The sequence below is a fragment of the Anarrhichthys ocellatus genome, unplaced genomic scaffold (genome assembly GCF_004355925.1).
Source record: "Anarrhichthys ocellatus isolate YVR2014 unplaced genomic scaffold, GSC_Weel_1.0 scaffold35, whole genome shotgun sequence".
In the NCBI taxonomy this organism is placed as follows: Eukaryota; Metazoa; Chordata; class Actinopteri; order Perciformes; family Anarhichadidae; genus Anarrhichthys; species Anarrhichthys ocellatus.
Genome location: NW_022280065.1, coordinates 3,100,040 through 3,117,884, shown reverse-complemented (window position 1 = coordinate 3,117,884; position 17,845 = coordinate 3,100,040). Strand labels below are relative to the sequence as shown.

Here is a 17,845-nt window from a genome sequence, read left to right as displayed (position 1 = left end):
GCAGATTTAGATAAATAAAAAAATTATAAAGAAATAATTGATATTAAAGGTTTAGACAAAACTTCAACTTTAGCCATTGTCTATTTAAAATACATTGTTCTAAAAATCTTTAAAAAAATGTAGTTTATTGACATACTGTAGTCTCGGCACTTTTGAGGGTTTGATCTTAAAATTCAAAGACACCGTGCAATGAATATACATTAAAGTTTAAGTTTAATGTCACTGACATTTCCCTGCTGCTGCTATGTCAATGTGACAAAATATGACAAATGTAATCAATCACTATATGTAGTTTTTACACCATACAGTTATTATTACATTGTGTTTGTACAGTGTGAAACAAAGTGTTGCTCCGCATGAATTGGGAATAAGGGCATAACTGATCACCACACTCCTTTGAGATGTCAAGATCCTTCAAGGTAGTCTCTGACTATCCAGCACTCTTGGACAACCTTATTCATGTGCATTAACTTAATTATCCAAAATGCGTATCCTGTTTTGTTCAGTTTTCATAAATTCATTCTCAACTACTGTTGGCCTGTCCAGAAACATCTGTAATCACAGGTCTTTTTGTCAACCTATTATCAGTGAGGCCTTGAACACATTTAATACTTGCTTAATCGCTACTTCACTAGATACAAAACGCAGACTAACGGAAAATGAATAATTTTCTAAACCCAATGACATTATGGGTTATTGCAAGCAGGTATGTGATGCAGTGCATAACGGCAACAGTGACACTAAAATCAATGCATGAATGAAAAAGGACAACAAATAGTAGCAAAGAAAAACTTTTATTGTCAGGGGGGAGTGGGTACAAAACTGCTGCAATGTAAATCAGAACCATGATAGTGAGGATGGACATATTTTACATTTGTCATAATGAGACATCACTTCATTCCAGCAGGGAGACCTCGTGGAAGTATGCGCCGAGCATCTTGGTCCCCTGAATGTAGTTGGTTCTGAAAGTGGAAAGATAAAAACAGTGATGAGCTTAATTGACCGGTGAATACTTGTCTTTGTTACAAACCTGTAACAAAAAGGGCCATCGTAAAGATCATTCATGAAGAATTCAAGTTGTTGCGTCTCACTGCAATTATAACTTTTGGGTGGAAGAACTTAATTCGGTACTTGATCACTAAATTCAACATAACAACAACGTACCTGTTGAGCTTCTCGTTCTGAGAGTGAGCTCCATCATCAGAGGATCCAAGAGGCAGCAGCATGACGTTACGTCCTGTGGCCTCCTGGAAGGTCAAGGTGACGGGGATGCTTCCACCCTCACGAGTCAGGTCAGGCTCCACTCCAAAGACTTTGGCACAGCAAGGAGGAGAACATGGAGAGAATAGTGAAGAGGACTGGAAAACAAAATCTCTACAACGTTTTTATCTTTAACCATTAATAATAGGGATCAGAGATCAGATGACATTATATGAAAATCATCATATGAAACCGAAACTATCAACATAATTAGATAACAGTGGGTCTAAGTAAGAGTATGTGTTTTGAGTGAACTGATCCTTTCACTATATACATCTCTCTGTACCTGTTTTCATGGCCTTTCGACCTGCCATGTAGTGTGGGTGGTTGAAGTCAGAGACCCAGGCCTTGGCTCCGTGGCCCATGTACACTTTCAGCTTGTTGGGGCTCCCCAGTTCAGCAAACTTCTTCTGCAGATGATCGACAACCTTGATGGAGAATAAGAAAAAAACTTGAATGACAGTCTAGGTCCAGACTCGAGTCACTCAAAACAAAACGCCTTTCTTTTTCATGTTGACTCAGCATCAGTTTTAAAACTCTCATTTGAATATTACCTTTATAAACTTGAATATATATTGTGTTTTTATCTCCTGTTGGATGACATAATGGGCACAGTTTGAAATGTTTCTATAATGTTCCTGAATGTACATTTGGGTGTGTTTGTTTGTTTGTTTGTTTGTATCACTGGTTTCTGTTTGTATTACTCTGTAGGTGTCATTTTATGTAATGTGATAAATCATTTTGGTTTTGTATTTAAATAATTATAAAAACATTAATTTCTCTCCATCTTTAATGAACTTCCTGACTTTTCATTCATTACTTGTCTCGACTTGGCAAACGTACCACTTACCAAACTTGCTTTTTGACAAGGGTTTTACAAACAATTGTTTAGTATTTTAAACTTTATTCTTCAACAGAACTACTGTTAATCACTGATTTATTGTCAAGAATAAATCCACTTTGGTAGGTCAGGCTTAGACTCATCTGTAAATCTGCTGTACTTGTAAAATTTCACTCGTAAAAGCCATATTCACTAAAAACAAAATGTGACAGAGTCATCTTTGTGACACACTACCACTGAGGGACTCGAGTCATCAAGTTTTAAATTCCACTGGCAGTGACTATCTTTTTTTTCCCCCACACACCACAACCTTTATTGTGTTCTGGTCACATGACCACTACCATTTGCCAGCAGTAGAGTGGTTGTTACGATATTTCCGGGTCTACCTGCTTCTCCACCACTTCGGGGTCCATGTCGGGGACGAGGCGGATGGAGAACTTGCCGATGACCTTGCGGGGGATAACAGTCTTGGCTCCTGTTTCAGAGAAAGCTCCCTCAATACCGTGAAGAGACAGAGATGGATACCTCCAGCGGTGCATCAGGATGTTCTCCTACAGGACAAAAGAAGAAGAGTTCACTTAAAAGGTCATGACTTACCATGCAGTAATGTAATGTCTGTTTGAGTGGCGACAGAAATCAATGCCTTGCCTTGGTGTCATGCAGCAGCTGTTCCACTCCGACGTCTTTGGAGTATTCATCCAAGTCAAAATCTATCTTCTCATACAGCTTTTTCTCGACATCCGTCACAGGGGCCACGTCATCGCTTATCCCCGGAATCAAAATCTTCCCCTTCCTGTCTAAGAGGGTGCCTGTTTAGAGAGACGCAAGCAAAAGATTTAAACACCGCTGAAAACGTCAAAGACTGAAAACTAGTTTTGCGAGATTGTGGCTCATATGTCAGCATCACTTGCCCATGAGTGCAATCAGGTCGGTCATGGCTTCATGAACAGAGCCACCAAACACCCCTGAGTGCAGGTCCTTGTCGCCGCATTGCACCTTTAAATTAAAAAAAAAAAAACATTTTAATGTGCTTCTTCAGAATACAATATCACAAAAAAACACATGACATTTGTGTTAATGCTGGAAGAGCTGCATTACTATAGAACTAGGTTTGGTTATTGCTGCAGCTTAAGTGATTACGCTAAGAATTCAAAACAGCACTACAATCAGACTGCACCTCAACGAAGAAGTAGCAGATTCCTCTCAGGCCGTAGGTGATGCAGGGTTTGGTCTTGCCGAGCCAATAGTTGTCGGAGATGCAGACGTAGTCCACGTCTTTTAAGAAGGTGTCTTTTTGTGCAAACACCAGTTCATCCAGGCCCTCAGATCCAGACTCCTCCATCCCCTCGAAGCAGAATTTGATGTTGATGGGAAGCTCCTGCAGGAAGTGAGATAAGGGAGAAAGAACAGTTTAAAACAGAGTTGAAAGAGAGCACAAAACCAGCCGACCCTTTCATTGAGAAAATAACTTTGATATTGATCATAGAGTAGATCCTGGGATTGTTGACTGAAGCTCCTTACAGCATGTCGCAGTGATACTTTCCTCAGACAAGCTGTTCCACTGTTTCAGAGAGACGTGAAAGTTTTTCAAAACGACGCAACACAGTGACGTGACTTGGTTTAATCATTAAGTGATGGCTGGATAAGACGCGACTACCGATTTCATCCAGAGACCTTTGACCGCCTCTCCTGCTGACGGCTCTCAGATGATCAACGGGCAATTACAGAATCAGCTCTGCACTGAAATACAGAGAGAATGAATTTCTAGCTTTGATGCAGAATCATTTTGGAAAGCAATACTGTACAGTAATTCAACAAGATTCTGGATTATTATTTATTATGTTCCCACAGAAAAACAAATATACGACTTTGAGCAGAACGTAGCTCGGTAGCAGTGTTTACATGTTGTCCCAAATAGTCTCTGTGAATGTTCGTGACAGATGGGTTTAACCTACCTATTATCATTCCACTCTCCTTCTATAAATGCCAAAAGATGTTATGATCATAAAACAACATCAGCATATTTCCCCATTCCAAGCAATGGAATCAGTTCATTCTGATCCGTTCCGTTGTTTCCCATCACCGTTCAACCGCACCCAATTTGGCAAGTCATGAATAAGAACATAACCAAACCAGAACAGGTTTGTTTGTGTTGTCTCCACAGTGAAACGCTCTGCGACACCATCGTCAATGATACCGGCTGCCTGGACTGTGATCACACACAGTCTTGTAACAGAGGTCTGGTCATTGTTGAACAATGGTTGTTCTCAGGAAATGTGGCTGCGTCAGTGCCACAAGGAGGATCTCGGCCTTGCTGGTTTGATTTCTTGAAGCAGGACGTCTTACTGTCAACTGGACAATGCAGTTGTGGTTTTGTTAACTCTAACCCGAGAAACAATTTGTTATCCCTAAAATCAATATGTGCCCACTGAATCAGAATATGGTTAATTACCAAGTAGTTTTTCACTTTTGGTGGATACAATAAACTTATTAAGAGGAAATAAAGGGTAAAGAAAGATTCCCTCAGTAAGAGAAGAAGACTGTGGTGGGAACTTCACCTGCTGGATCTTCTGGTGGGCCTCAATGCAGTTAAACCAGGCCAACACTGGACCCTTGTCATCAGTTGAGCCTCTTCCGTAGAGCTTACCTGCAAAGAGTAAACAGTGTTTTAATTTAAAGTCTTGGGTCTTTATTTTATTGTAGTTATTATAAGGCTTATGAATTTACGTTGTCTAGGCATAGCTATATATGTAACACAATAAGAAAGACATTATTAATGTATTCTCTTATTCCAAGTTACTTGCTAGTAGTACCAGCAAAGTTAGGGAACCCTTTCACACAATGAACAGCGTGAGGCAAAGTCTAGCAACTAAACAACTGGATAGTAAATCACGACATAAGCAAGAAAGATCAGAGCTGAGCAGACAGGAATGAGACAGGAGGAAGTGGATGTTGAACTTTCTGTCAGCTGACTTTCACCAGAAAGCACACAAGACCTTTTGGGTGTTGGAATTATTAGCACAAAAAAAGAATAAAGGAAAAAGGTTAAAAAAAACAAAAGATCTGACCAGTTCTCATGTCATCAAACATAAACTGAAAATATGTGTGGCCTAATAGTATAGCATGTAGAAGTCCTTCTGTGGTGTTTAACACACAGCAAGTACACCTTCAGAGACAGCATTTGCATCATTGTATCGGCTTTAAAGATGCCAAGTAACAGCTGCCGAGTTGGTGAATAGCGGACGATGATCAAACATCCATCATCTTGTAATACATTTATGAGATCAAATGTTTCACTTGAGCCATTTTGGCTTCTGTAAAGCTGAATGTATTCTTGTTAAACACATCTGCACTTGCCCAACTAGACCTGTGAGGTTTGCAGATAAGACGAGATTAAGAGCATGACGCTACTGGGCCGGACTTTGGTAACATGCAGCAAACTGTGATATGATCAAAAGCGCAACGCTGATAAAAGCTCAAAGAGCATTTAAACAAGACGTTACATTTAAGTAATGACGAGTAAAAAAACGACCTCTCTGCTCTCCAAAGAAAGAGTTTCATGTAATAGTTGTGTGCAGACCTTTTTGATATCTTCTCAGATACTAAATGACCAGTTTCATTTTATTCTGTAGCTCCGTCACAGCTCAGTTAAACTCGGTTTTACTTTAACTGTCCTCTTTGTTTCTGTCTCTGCAGGACAAGTTGCTCATTTATTTCAGTGCAAAGTGACACTATATTGTTGCCACGCTGAAAAAGAAGGTTGTGTAATCATCACATCAAAGATTGGGAAAAAGAAACCTCATGAAGTCAACCTCATCACGTCTCGTCTTAATGCCAAAACAGCATTCCGGTCTACTGCAATAACTTGAAATACAGCCGTTTTGTTTCTCACGGACAAACTTTCCGTGTCATATTGAAACAGAAACAAAACAACTTCTGCTCTCACCGTCTTTCTCCACCAGAGTGAAAGGCTCTGTATCCCAGCCATCATCAATGCTAGCCGGCTGGACATCCAGGTGGCCGTAGATACACACGGTCTTCTTGCCCGGGTCCGACCCCAAACTCCCCAGGATGATAGGAGGCAGAGGGATCTCCTCTCCAGAGGGAAGCTGCACGCACACAAGACAAACAGCATTACATTTTAGTACAGGTTCAAGGAAAACCAATGCATTACTAGTGATGAAGTCCAAACATTAACACACCTTCTGTTTGCCGATGTCCACCATCTCCACCGTTCCCCCCAGCTTCTCGATGTCCTTGGCGGCCATCTCCATCATCTTCTTGATCTCCCCACGCTTCTCTGGCCAAGCAGACACGCTCGGGACTGCGACCCAGTCTGCAAGACGCTGGCGACACCGAGCAAGATTCACATACATGTTAATGCCCGGAGCGAATGTGTCTTTGCACTTTGATCACGTGAAGACAGACATTTGACTGCAAACGTTGACTGTAACAGCAAAAGCTCGTACAACACTTCCCTCAGGATGAGCTTACCTGCACGTACAAATCCTGGTGTTCGTCCACATACTTGAAAAGTGCTTTGAGATGAGCCATCTTGTCCAGCAACAGGAGCTGAGGGTTTACAAGGCAGAGTGGAGTGAGAGTCAACCTTCAGCCCTTTGCTGTCTTATGAGAGGAAGAAGAAAAAACACCACGCCCTGCTGAGCCCTGCACTATTTGTACCCCCTTCTGTCATGCATGCAGAGCCAGAAGAGCACGAATCAGATCAGGAAGTTGAGTTGGTGACAGTTTTGAAAATGTTTGTCACAGCTGCTACTTCATGCATGTTGTAGTTTTTTTATAAACAGAAAAGCAGGCACATAGTAGAAAGTTGCAAAAGGGTCCCATCACAGCAGAAGGGTCACTTCCGTCCCTTTAAGCTCCATGTGTGAACATTTATAACATCACTTTAACGTTAAGACACACGTTTTTAGGTTTAACTTGGGAGAATATGCATGAAAACCTCATAATTACTCAAACGCTAACGGGCTAAATGCTCTGTTCATTTCTGAATCGCACAGAGACGCATTAAGTCCACTCGGTCAGTTATGAGACAGTTATGAGACGTGTGGACATCAGCTGTCCGGTTTATTCCCGGACAGCTGATGTCCACACGTGACTCTTCTCACCTGACAGACACTTCCTGTGTTTCCTAACGACGTGGACACACGGCTGTAACGTTGAAACTTGTTAATGTTTTCTTCCACGCACGAAATAACAAGAGGGCAGAGAGACTTCCTCACATCAGTGGGCATCAGTAGTGGCTATTTGATTTGTTTTCACGGCGCAAAGGATTGTGGGTCAGCGGCAGATGCTGCGTCATGATCGTCCATGAGGACCGGAAACAGTTGAGGTGGGAGAGCGACCCTCTCTGACGAATCTACGTACGTTTACAAATGAGAGCAGCTCAGGTGCAACAGTGGTGGAATTAGTACTACAAGTAAAAAGCGTGTATTTAAAAGCACAATAGTATTAGCATCATAATATACTTTAAGTAGGACCATTTCGTGACAATGTACAGGACATTTTATTATTGGTTTATGATTATTGTACATTAATGTGTACATAACTAAAACATTACTTTATATACACTACTGTTGGTAGCTTGTGAATTTCCCCCTGTGGATCAATAAAGTGTTGATGTATGATTATTACATTTTGTAATATTAATCTGACTGGGAAGTAATAGTCATGAATGTAGTGGAGTAAAACGTGCAATATTAACCTCTGAAATGACCTTTCCTACAGGTTAGTGCAATTCAGAGCAGAGTAATCTCAAAGCCAACTTCACTACAAACTACAGCTAACCCAGAAGAACTAGGAATGGTACTGCTGGTCCAGCTCCTTGGAGGGGAGTCACCATCGTTACCACTGTCCCTGTCTTTTGGAGGGCAATCCGGGTCATAGTATTCACTGGTAGCGGCACCTTCAACTTCAGGAAATTCATTTTCACTATTAAAGTCACTGCTGTCATCTGGAGGAGAGAGTGGTAGTTGTTTCCAACGTCACAGATGACTGCAGTAAAGTATTTGGTAAGGCAAATTGCAATACAGCCTGACCACATAATCAAGTACAACGTGATAATTAAATTGTGAATCATTAGTGAAAGCCAGATTAACAATCAAAGGGCAATGGCAAACAGTAAATAATTGTGTAACAGTAACACAAAGCAAAGCCAGTAAATAAGTTACAAAAAAATTAAAAAACTTAGTTTCAAGTTTATTAACATTACTGGTCACACTAGACAAAGTAAACCTGTAGCACTCTTCAAAAGTTACATATGGTCTAGCTTTGAAAAAGGACATACAGGCCCAGACTTATTAACCTGGTGGGACCGCTTTCTTCGTACAGAAACAAGGATTTATGTCAATGAAGACATTGCAACAACCTACTGACGGTGAACACACTTTCATTCATTATTTGAGAGCCATTGGTTTTGTTGAGTTTCGTCGATCAGCTGCCATCCTGAGAAGTTACAGCTCTTTTAAAATGAATTAATGGACCACATCAATTATGTGAATAAAAACCTGGCCGCACGAAATACAAATTAGGCTTAAATATATGTGCACATACGTTTTCTAACACTTGTAACATAGGCCAATTCTGACTTTTACTTGGAATATGAATAATATATATATATATATATATATATATATAAAACATATTTACTTGGTCCAGACATGTTTTTATCAGTTAAACAAAACATTAAAATACATTAAATGCAAAGCACCTACTCTCCATCTCCAAAAGTAGACAACACATTTTTTATGCTTCATACAGATATGGAGTATTTCTTCGCTGTTGTATTGCATTACATTTCAGTTGTACCTAATAAACCTGGTAACTCAGTATAAATCTATATGTATATGTACTGTGTATATATACATATATTTGTACCAATTGTCTTGTTTTTATGTATACTGTATGATCTTATATATGATCTCATTAACAGAATGTTAAATTATTCCCACCGACTGTGGCTCAGTTTTATATCAAAGCAAAATGAGTAAACTTGTGTTTTTATATATTTTTTTTCCACATAATGTATTTCACAGAGCATTACTGGATTTTTCTGTCAGTTTGAAATATTTTCCATAATGGCCAATTTAAAATAATTACAAGCATAATCAAAGAAAAATAAATATCTTCGTGTGGCAAAAGACTTTATTGCATATATTTCAAGAACACAAACACCCCATGTATTCTGCTACTGCACCACAGGTCGAATGAACAGACTCAAAAGTCTTAATCGTTAAAAACAATAGATTCTCTTTCTTTAAGTCATATTCTCTGGAGCAAATAAAAACAAACAAACAAATCAAAAGGCCTGGATGTTCAGTCAGAGAAAGAGAAAATCATTTGTAGGCATTGGCTTTATGTTTGGGCAAGAAGTTGAAACTCGTTGGTACCGGTCCAAGTAGCATTTCACTGGAGAGGGGAAAAGTAAGATATTATAATCAGTAAATACATCAATTTAGCAGTTATTCTTAGTGTAGCTTGATGGTTTAAAAATGGTTTCCTGCTTACCTAATCCTGACCCAGTCCCCAGCATGTTGACTGGCCATTAGTGACTCCAGGTAGTTCCTGCCCAGGTAGAACGGAGGTCTCTCGTTGATCTTCTGAGGCACCCGTTCCAACAGGCCTACTGGAATATATCTGAGAGACAGAGATAGTACGATAATAATAAGTGTGTTTCTGGATCAAATGGCAAGTCATGAATATTTCTTGTTATTAGCAGAAGAAATATACTGCAAGTGCGTGTTGTTGCCCACCTGCACATGAAGGAGAGCCACTCCAGCATGAAGGTGCGGGTCTTCTCCACACCTCGAGTGTCGGAGCCCCAGTGCTCCAGACCGAAGTTGCTGAAATCCCGGAGGACGTCCAGTCGCTCACTGGACGAGATGTCCCAGTGTCTGCGCTCCTTTATTTCAGTGAAGATCCAGGGCTTAATGAGAGCACCTCTGAAGAGACAAAAAAATCAAGTTCAAGTTCACCACAAAGATAACTGGGCTCCGTTAAATGGAGTAGTTCCTCTGGTCGGGATTCTTTGTGTGATTACTGTGCTTTGACTTGTCTGTACTGTGTGTATTCACTAAAGTGGCACCAACCTTGCAATCATAATGCCAGAAACTCCAGTCTCTCTTGCTTTCATGGCATCTTCATAGGACAGTATGTCTCCATTACCTGGGACAATAAACATAGGTCAACTCAGTTCACCTCATCACCAACAAATGATGACTCTTCCACAGCTTGTGCATGATAAATATACAGTTCTCTACACCTCAGAGGGGGTGTTGTTATTGTGATAGTATTGAACTGTACGCAGCTAAAATCTTAGGTAAACGAAATTCACAGACCAAACAGAGGGACAGGACTAGCCAGCTTGGAGCAGGTGTTGATGTAGTCCCAGTCAGCCGACTTAGTGTAGCGCTGCTCTTTGGATCGGCCATGCAACTGTAAGACAACTACAGCATCAGTGGTGTTTCATCACACTTTGAAACGGACTCGTATTCATTTGCAGATACAAAAATGACAAAAGGAGGAAAAACTATTATGCACGACTGACAACAAATAAAAAAACAAGGGGCTGGAAATGACAAGGACACACATTTAATAAGAGTCAAAGAAAATGCAAAATGGGAACACAAAGTTAGACAAATAAAGAGTCATATCTGGTGCTCAAACAATGCATTCTGGAGAGGTGTCCACCCCACATGGTCTTAAAAAGACACTACTGGAAATGAGACTCAGTTTGACTTCCATAGTTATCATGTATTTCTTGACTCATGCCGCGACTGTATTAAATATGATTTTCACCGCATGGTGTGGGTCAATACCTTTTTACACCCATGCCTCTTCTTTTACAGTTGCAACACTTTTTCCCTTTTATTTATGCTGCTTTTAGACAAGACTGACCGTGATCATAGAGACATCCCACTTCTTCATCTCCGGGATGAGTTTGTGTGCTATGTTGCACTTCTCCTGAACACCAGTGCGGATCTTGACTGTTAAAGGGACGTCAAGGACCTTCAGGAGGAAAGAAAACACATTCTCATTCACCCTTACACTTTGTGGAAAACATTTTCCTGGATGGATTATTAAAAGCTAGTTTAACACTTGCATACTATACATATTAAATGACAGTATTTTCTGCTGAAAGCCAAAATTCACCAAGATATCAAATTCAGACACGTACATAGTTCATTCCCTTGATTATCTGTTCAAACTTCCTGGTGCGTGTCATCAAGCCGCAGCCTCCGCCCTGATGAGGGAAAGTAAACAAACACCACCTGTTAGTCAGTGACATGTTAATGTTTAATATTGCTTTATACACTCAATCATCACACACAAAAGTTTGTCTGACTGTAAAGCTCTCACTCATCACAGCGCCATTTAATTCCCCCCACATGGCCTCCCGTATTTACCAGCATGCTGATCTTTACTTTTTTGTTTATTGACCTCAACCACTGTAGAAAAACATGGTTTTACCATCTGTGATGTTTACCTTCTTGTAGACGAGGTCAATGGGGCATCCGGAGTTGATGTCCACAAAGTCGACATCAATGTTACCGTTGATGAGCTCTGCACACCTCGTCATGGTGTCGGGGAAGCAGCCCTCCACCTGGAGACACAATCAGGACTTCAGTACTGAGCCCGTCTTTACTCTCACGCAAGTCCACAAGCCGCGTTTAAGACAACGTGATAAAAGCAATTCAACAGCTCTGAGGAGTCTCAACAATCTATGACGACATCACCTGGACGCCAAAAACATCTTCGCTTTCGTGGCGCTTCAGGAGGGCCCACTCTGACTGCTGCCCCTGCAGCAGGTTGGTGCACATGGCCATCTCCCCGCAGGTGATGTCTGCTCCGAAGCGCTTGCACACGCGACGGAAAGGCAGATTTCCACACTGAGGAAAGAGAAGGAATTTATTTAGTCAGGTCAAAAGCTTATCTGTTTGGTGTGTTACTGGTTCTATAGAGTGACATTTTAACAGCAAATTTGATTTGTCGGGCAGCATTTAACTACATCAAACCTCAGTGCTGGATTCAGTCTGGCTGTACTTACAGTTGTTAGAGGAGCAAGGTAGAGCTTGTCTTGAAAGTCCACCTTGAACACAGAGAAATATGATGTTCCTTGGGTTATTTTAAATAATTTTGAAGGAGAGATGGTTGCCTATATATACTGTGTATATATATATATATATATATATATACCTGTTTCCTCTCACACATCCGCAACTTGATGACATCTACATCAGTGAGAGGCCCAACCGTCTTCACTGGAGGCTGTTTATCTGGACCGGCCTGTAGCTGGTCACAGAGCAAACACGTAAAAAAAAAAAACATACTTCTAAAATGCCATGCAACACACACATACCCCATGTAAGAGGTAGTAGTGGTAGAGTAGAAATGTGTACCTGGGCTTCAGCCTCAGTAGACGCCTGCTGCTCCCCTCCTGTTGGATCTGCAGATAACTCAGCTGCACGAGTGTCACCTAAGTGTGTCAGAAAACTGAATTATCAACCGCTCTACTCAGGGGACAAAGAACAGCATGCATGTTGCCCAAATAAAATGAGGTGGGCTGATTAAATGAAAGCTCCAATGAGTGCCACAGAGACCCACTTCAGAGACACTTCCTTTTCACTGCTGATTACAGCAGTTCTGTGTCGGTATCATTTCAAACCACTCATAGAACAAGAACGGCCGACGGCTTCATTCTTAGCAGAAACACTGGCAGAATATTAATATTCCTGAAGGACATTTGCACTGCCAACAGATCACGTATAAGTGTGTATTACGTCTTACCGTTCCCTTGCTGTTCTCTTTTCTCTTTGTTGTCCGAAAGTATTTTCAGGTACTCTTCTGACTTCTCAAAGGTCACAGAGCGCTTCCTCAGGCGAATCTGCAGGTCTTTACTGAGGCTGTTCTTCACCGGCGTCCGGCCCTCATTGGCCTTAATTAGTTCGGCGTTCACCATGGTTTTGAAGTCAGGTGTAGTGTGCACCTTGGCGTAGCGGCAGGAGAAACCATAACCACACTTTCCGAACGTGTCATAGAGGTAGCAGCTCTCCCCGATGTCAGCGGGCTTGGTTGCCAAGTATTCGGCTACGTCGTGGTAAAAGCGGCATTTGTCTCCAAAGGGACATTCCCTGTTGTCCTGCATGGATGGGAAAAGTCATGACAATGACTGTCAGCTGACATAGCGACTGAAGAGCACTTTGTGAATGGTCGGCTAGAGTTTCATACCTGAACGACTGAGGGACACAGACGTTTTTCATCATAGGCGGTGGGCTTTGTGTGTGGCCTTGACTTATTCTGTCCCCGAATGCGTTTACCGTCTGGTTTGCCGCTCTTATTCCCCTCCTCGGGGTCTAGTTTGAGCTTTTTTGTGTCAGGTTCCTCAACAGAGGTTGCCTTCGTCTCCTCTACTTTGTCACCATCACTGGCCTTTTCCCCCTTTGGGCCCCGCCACTCAGAGTCTACAAAACCATGAAATTTCTCTTTGGTGGTCAGGAATCTGCAAATACAAGAAGAAAAAAAAGAAATGTAATGACCCGTCAGTTTGAAGATGTAACAACGTGACATACAACACGGGAACTTTAAGTGCGAGCGGAACGACCATTGTGTGGAATAACGCAACATCACACTGTGTAATGTCTATGTAATTTGACACAGCGCCTTAGTTTGGCAAAGCTGTTTCTATTCTATACCAATGAGATGTGAGACTGGAGACAGTTAAGGCCACCTTGATTATCATAATAGAGAAGAATATTTTGTGACATTTGCTTCCCGCTCTATTACCACATAATGGTACAATTATAAGAATGGCTATTGATGTGGACCAGCCAATCCTTAGAGTGATACATAAGAACATACTCTGTGCAAGAAGTCGAGCACATTCACTACAGCTGCTAAGCCCTTTTGTGTAGTTCTGTTGGCTCCATCAGACAGAGCAGCGTGCAGTGTGCAATCTATGACTCCATGCTACTCTGCAGGGAAAAAGTGGATCAGTCTAATCAGGGTTGGAACCAGTTTCTACCCCAAGTGTAGGGCATCTCTAGGTATACCAACGAGGACAAGATGGAGCACGAGAACGGGAGGCAGGCTGGAGTGATGTAATCTTTGATACAAGCGTTATAACGGACTGAGGGTGAAGAGGGAGCTGACGGGCAAGACGTGATGCAGAACAGGGACATCGTGACGTTCAGAGTTTTGGCAGCTGTGTGGATGATGTCACATCAGCTGTCTGAATCGAGACTCTTGCACCAAACATACACTTTGGACAACAACTGAGATTGTGTGCAGTGATCTCCACCATGTATTAAATAGCTAGTTACTTACTGTGGCTTGATCGCAGCTTCACCCTTCACAGCTACACTTGTCCTCTTTTCAACCGTTTCCTCTGCTGCTCTTTCCATCACACCTTCACAGGCTTTCTCCAAATCCTTTTCCCTGTAAAATGTCGGTACATCAGATTATCACTTTGAATCTAACTAACTAGCGCATCGCTTAACCGAAGAGCTATTGATCTCCTTCCTGGTCGAGGGACACGAGTAACGTTATGTCAGAAATACTCTGTACTGCATATTTCATTCATAAGAGTTGACTCAACGTCAGTTGAAGCCATTCTATTCAACTCCCTGGTTGCCTGTCTGGTTAAATTTAACTAAAATCAGTGAAGTTACTTACATTTTATTATCCAAGTTGCCAAGATAAACAGCTAACGCTCTCTGTTACTGTAGCATGCTTTGCTGGAACCTAACCCTGCTAGCAAGCTAACCGCTAACTTAAAGGCTGCTGAAGCAAACAGTCAACTAACCACTTGCTTGATAATGCATTTGACGTTAATTTATAAAACAAGTCAAAAGTAAATATCAAACAATTACAGTAAACGTGGATTACACTTCTGTCTCACACCCCAACATGCAGCAACAATATACAACTGCATGGGGAGGCAGTTGTGCTGCATTTTGGTAAAGTCCGTGGTGTACTGTGCGGACGTCTGACGAACATTAGTTCCGCGTAACACAGCTCGTAATCTTCAGAGTAACTAATGAAGTCTACTGGTAGTCCAGGGATAAAATGTAATCAGATTACATTTAATTGAATATACATTACATGTTTCAGTTTATAAATTATACTATATATATTACTAAATTACTATTACAAAATAGAACTACAATAATAATTGAAACATTTAGTCAGATGCCTTTTTTGGATATCACTTTTATTTTAAGATTGCATCCTCATGAATTCGAACATGTAATTTATACATCTTTGACCAAGTAAAAAAATAATTCACATGCAAATCAATTTTTGTCTACAAAGCTATTAAAGATGCAGAACATTATGCAGAAACTGATAGTTGATCCATTGTTTTAGTTCACTGCCTTCTGTGATAGTAAATTAAATATTTTTGTGGTTTTGGATGATTGGTTGGAAAAAGAAGAAATTTGAAATGTGACCTTGGGAGTATAGGAAATTGTGAATTTATTTTAGAGACCTTATTAATCAAGAAAAATATTTGGCAGATTCATCCATAATTAAATGATTGTCGTTGTAGTCCTAACAGATTTATTGAAACATTACAAAAGAGACATCCGCAAAGTCGGAAATCATATTCTAATTACTACATGAAGGAAAAAATGACTGCCGTGAAGCAAAGCTCAGGTAAACGCAGTATCCACCATTATGTAACATCATAATACAGTTTCATTCAGTTTCTGGTGAGGCACTGAGTCTTTCTATCTTTGCATCAAACCGCTTCCGGCTGGAGTCCAGGATGTTGATGCCATTCTTGTGGAAGTCGTAGCCCACTCTCTGCAGCTCCCCGAGTCGCCCTGTAATGTTCTCGGTGCTGTAGTCTAACACTTTGGGCTTTTCCAGTATTTGCTTCATTGTTATTCCTCCTCTAAGGAGACAGTCTAGTTTAGAGCTCAGCGTGTCTGTCCCAATGTACAGAACCATTGGATAGCTGAGGATTAGTTTCTTTATGTCAGCTTTCTGACAGCCAAGTGAAACCATCCTCTCCTGGAGACTGTTGAAATTCTTTTTCAAATATTCGTTAGAAAGATCCAGTATTTCTGCCCCGGGGCCTTGAAGCAGAGCAAGCATTTCTGAATCGCTCAACTTCAGAGAAGCTCTCAGGATATCGATGTTCGTCTTGACTCTCTTCGTGCTTCGGATAAGAATGTAAAGGTTTCTGGATATGATGGATTTGGGAAACTGCTCCGGATTCGTCCCACCGAGTTCGGCGCAGATGTCTTCCAGAAACTCCACCATCTGCCTGTTGAGCTCTAAACTGTTGGAGAATGTCCGCGGCGCCGTGCTCAGCAGCCGATGGAGGTCTTTGGTGTTCAATCCCAGCGAGATCAGAAAAGCTATGTTCTTCTCCAAGTTCCCGTTATCACTGGACCGGAAGAAGGACTCTGGTGAGCGATCCAGGATGCTCACAATTTCTCCATCGGTCTTGAAGATGTCTCTCCACAGCGCCCAGCGCTGTTCCAGGTGTTCAATTGAGCGGGTGATGGCGCGGGGGTAACGGGATATGATGCTGGCGATTACTCTGCGGCTGGCGCCTTTACCTTGCAGGAACTTCGCGAGCCCTTGCTCATTAGTGAAAGCTTTACGAAGCACCCCAGGCTGACGCTGGCGTGCCATCTTCACGTCAACTCCCATGAGATTCAGATTCTCCAGCAGAGATACATTCTCTGTGTTCACCAGCGGCTTTGGCTCACTGCTTTTTGCAGGGGCGCTGCAAAGGCCCCTGGGAAGGAAGGTTGACGTCGACTGAGCCGGAATGTGTCCAAAGCTGCGCTGCAACGTCACTGATCGATGAAAGCTGAGGAGAGCTCTCACTCCAGCTACTGCTGCCATTTTTAATGAGGAGGGCCAGTTTCAGTGGACCTGAAGAAAAAAATAAACATTTATCTGATTAATATATATATATATATATATATATATATATATATATATATATATATGTTTATGTAAACTCTGAATCTGGAAGGTTACTTATGACAACAGCTGTCAGATAAATATAGAGTAAAAAGTGTACAAAAAAAGGAGCATACATTTAAATTAGTCTGTTAAAGTACCTCAAAATTGTACTTAATTTTAACGTAAGTTCTTGACACCACCGCAGTGTTGATATATGTTTACAAGCTAATATTTAAGTGATAAACAGTACGACTGACTGAATGAAGTCTGTCGGTAGGTCGCAGACAAATTCATCGTTACTTTAACGTTAAATATTCAACTGTTGAGACATTATTCGCCCTTAAATGACTCAATAGAAAGTCCAGGTCAGCTCGTAACTGTAACGTTACAGTTATTTATAAATGTATCAATGTCTCAATCCATAGCCATTTTGTAGAAACTATATAAAAACACATACCATATACTTTTGGTTTCTTTTTGCCCCACACATTCTGGTGGTGAGGTGTTAGGCATTTCTCACCGTAAACGTATGAAAGCGGAAACGTGAACGTCTTCTCGCGAGATTTTGTCGTCCGAGAATAAAATAATCCAAACTACTATTGTTTAATTACCGCCATCTAGCGGGTTGGAGTTTAAAAGCACTCTCTGCTCATTTTTAACCTATATACAGTCTATGGTTTTAGCTAAAATAGAAGCAAATTACTTTAAATTAACTTTTACACAGTTCTACCTGTCATAGGATACACTCAATAGTAGGTTATTATTATTATTATTATTATTATTATTATTATTATTATTATTATT

At 41.1% G+C, this 17,845-nt stretch overlaps 3 protein-coding genes across 6 annotated transcripts; all 3 read right to left on the bottom strand.

Annotated features, from left to right (window-relative positions):
* Positions 1-775: 775 nt before the first annotated feature.
* On the bottom strand, positions 776-7,417 carry cndp2 (carnosine dipeptidase 2). 2 transcript variants are annotated; one of them, XM_031866555.1, is made up of 12 exons: positions 7,345-7,417; positions 6,596-6,673; positions 6,304-6,447; positions 6,048-6,210; positions 4,660-4,748; positions 3,279-3,479; positions 3,013-3,097; positions 2,750-2,910; positions 2,488-2,652; positions 1,547-1,688; positions 1,165-1,312; positions 776-962 (listed from the first exon to the last, which is right to left on the bottom strand). In XM_031866555.1, the coding sequence occupies exons 1-12, from the start codon at positions 7,354-7,356 to the stop codon at positions 896-898; spliced, it is 1,455 nt and encodes a 484-aa protein (XP_031722415.1). In that variant the 5' UTR covers positions 7,357-7,417; the 3' UTR covers positions 776-895. The 2 variants fall into 2 exon arrangements, with proteins under 2 accessions (XP_031722415.1, XP_031722414.1); XM_031866554.1 differs by having other exon boundaries at positions 7,231-7,408.
* A 1,830-nt stretch (positions 7,418-9,247) lies between these two features.
* On the bottom strand, positions 9,248-15,086 carry dus3l (dihydrouridine synthase 3-like (S. cerevisiae)). 3 transcript variants are annotated; one of them, XM_031866551.1, is made up of 16 exons: positions 14,989-15,086; positions 14,444-14,554; positions 13,349-13,619; positions 12,908-13,259; positions 12,520-12,596; positions 12,317-12,412; positions 12,168-12,209; positions 11,857-12,009; positions 11,607-11,723; positions 11,298-11,363; positions 11,018-11,128; positions 10,459-10,555; positions 10,210-10,285; positions 9,874-10,062; positions 9,629-9,757; positions 9,248-9,529 (listed from the first exon to the last, which is right to left on the bottom strand). In XM_031866551.1, exons 1-16 carry the CDS (start codon positions 15,069-15,071, stop codon positions 9,457-9,459), a joined length of 2,043 nt encoding a protein of 680 aa, XP_031722411.1. In that variant the 5' UTR covers positions 15,072-15,086; the 3' UTR covers positions 9,248-9,456. The 3 variants fall into 3 exon arrangements, with proteins under 3 accessions (XP_031722411.1, XP_031722412.1, XP_031722413.1); XM_031866552.1 differs by having other exon boundaries at positions 12,317-12,406; XM_031866553.1 differs by having other exon boundaries at positions 14,792-15,054.
* Positions 15,087-15,302: 216 nt separating this feature from the next.
* Positions 15,303-17,758, bottom strand: mterf1 (mitochondrial transcription termination factor 1). The gene is made up of 2 exons (XM_031866557.1): positions 17,499-17,758; positions 15,303-17,008 (listed from the first exon to the last, which is right to left on the bottom strand). Exon 2 carries the CDS (start codon positions 16,976-16,978, stop codon positions 15,815-15,817), a length of 1,164 nt encoding a protein of 387 aa, XP_031722417.1. The 5' UTR covers positions 16,979-17,008; positions 17,499-17,758; the 3' UTR covers positions 15,303-15,814.
* Positions 17,759-17,845: the final 87 nt, after the last annotated feature.

What these genes read in the sequence shown, in the direction of transcription:
- cndp2 (XM_031866554.1), bottom strand. Translation starts at nt 7,356, where the DNA reads ATGCCCACTGATGTGAGGAAGTCTCTCTGCCCTCTTGTTATTTCGTGC. An exon ending in ACCAGGATTTGTACGTGCAG is followed by an intron (nt 6,448 to 6,595) that starts GTAAGCTCATCC and finishes CGGTGTCGCCAG; the next exon opens with CGTCTTGCAGACTGGGTCGC. An exon ending in TCTGCTACTTCTTCGTTGAG is followed by an intron (nt 3,098 to 3,278) that starts GTGCAGTCTGAT and finishes TTTAATTTAAAG; the next exon opens with GTGCAATGCGGCGACAAGGA.
- dus3l (XM_031866551.1), bottom strand. Translation starts at nt 15,071, where the DNA reads ATGCAGCACAACTGCCTCCCCATGCAGTTGTATATTGTTGCTGCATGT. An exon ending in AAGAGAACAGCAAGGGAACG is followed by an intron (nt 12,597 to 12,907) that starts GTAAGACGTAAT and finishes TGACACACTTAG; the next exon opens with GTGACACTCGTGCAGCTGAG. An exon ending in ACCTTGCTCCTCTAACAACT is followed by an intron (nt 12,010 to 12,167) that starts GTAAGTACAGCC and finishes CTCTTTCCTCAG; the next exon opens with TGTGGAAATCTGCCTTTCCG.
- mterf1 (XM_031866557.1), bottom strand. Translation starts at nt 16,978, where the DNA reads ATGGCAGCAGTAGCTGGAGTGAGAGCTCTCCTCAGCTTTCATCGATCA.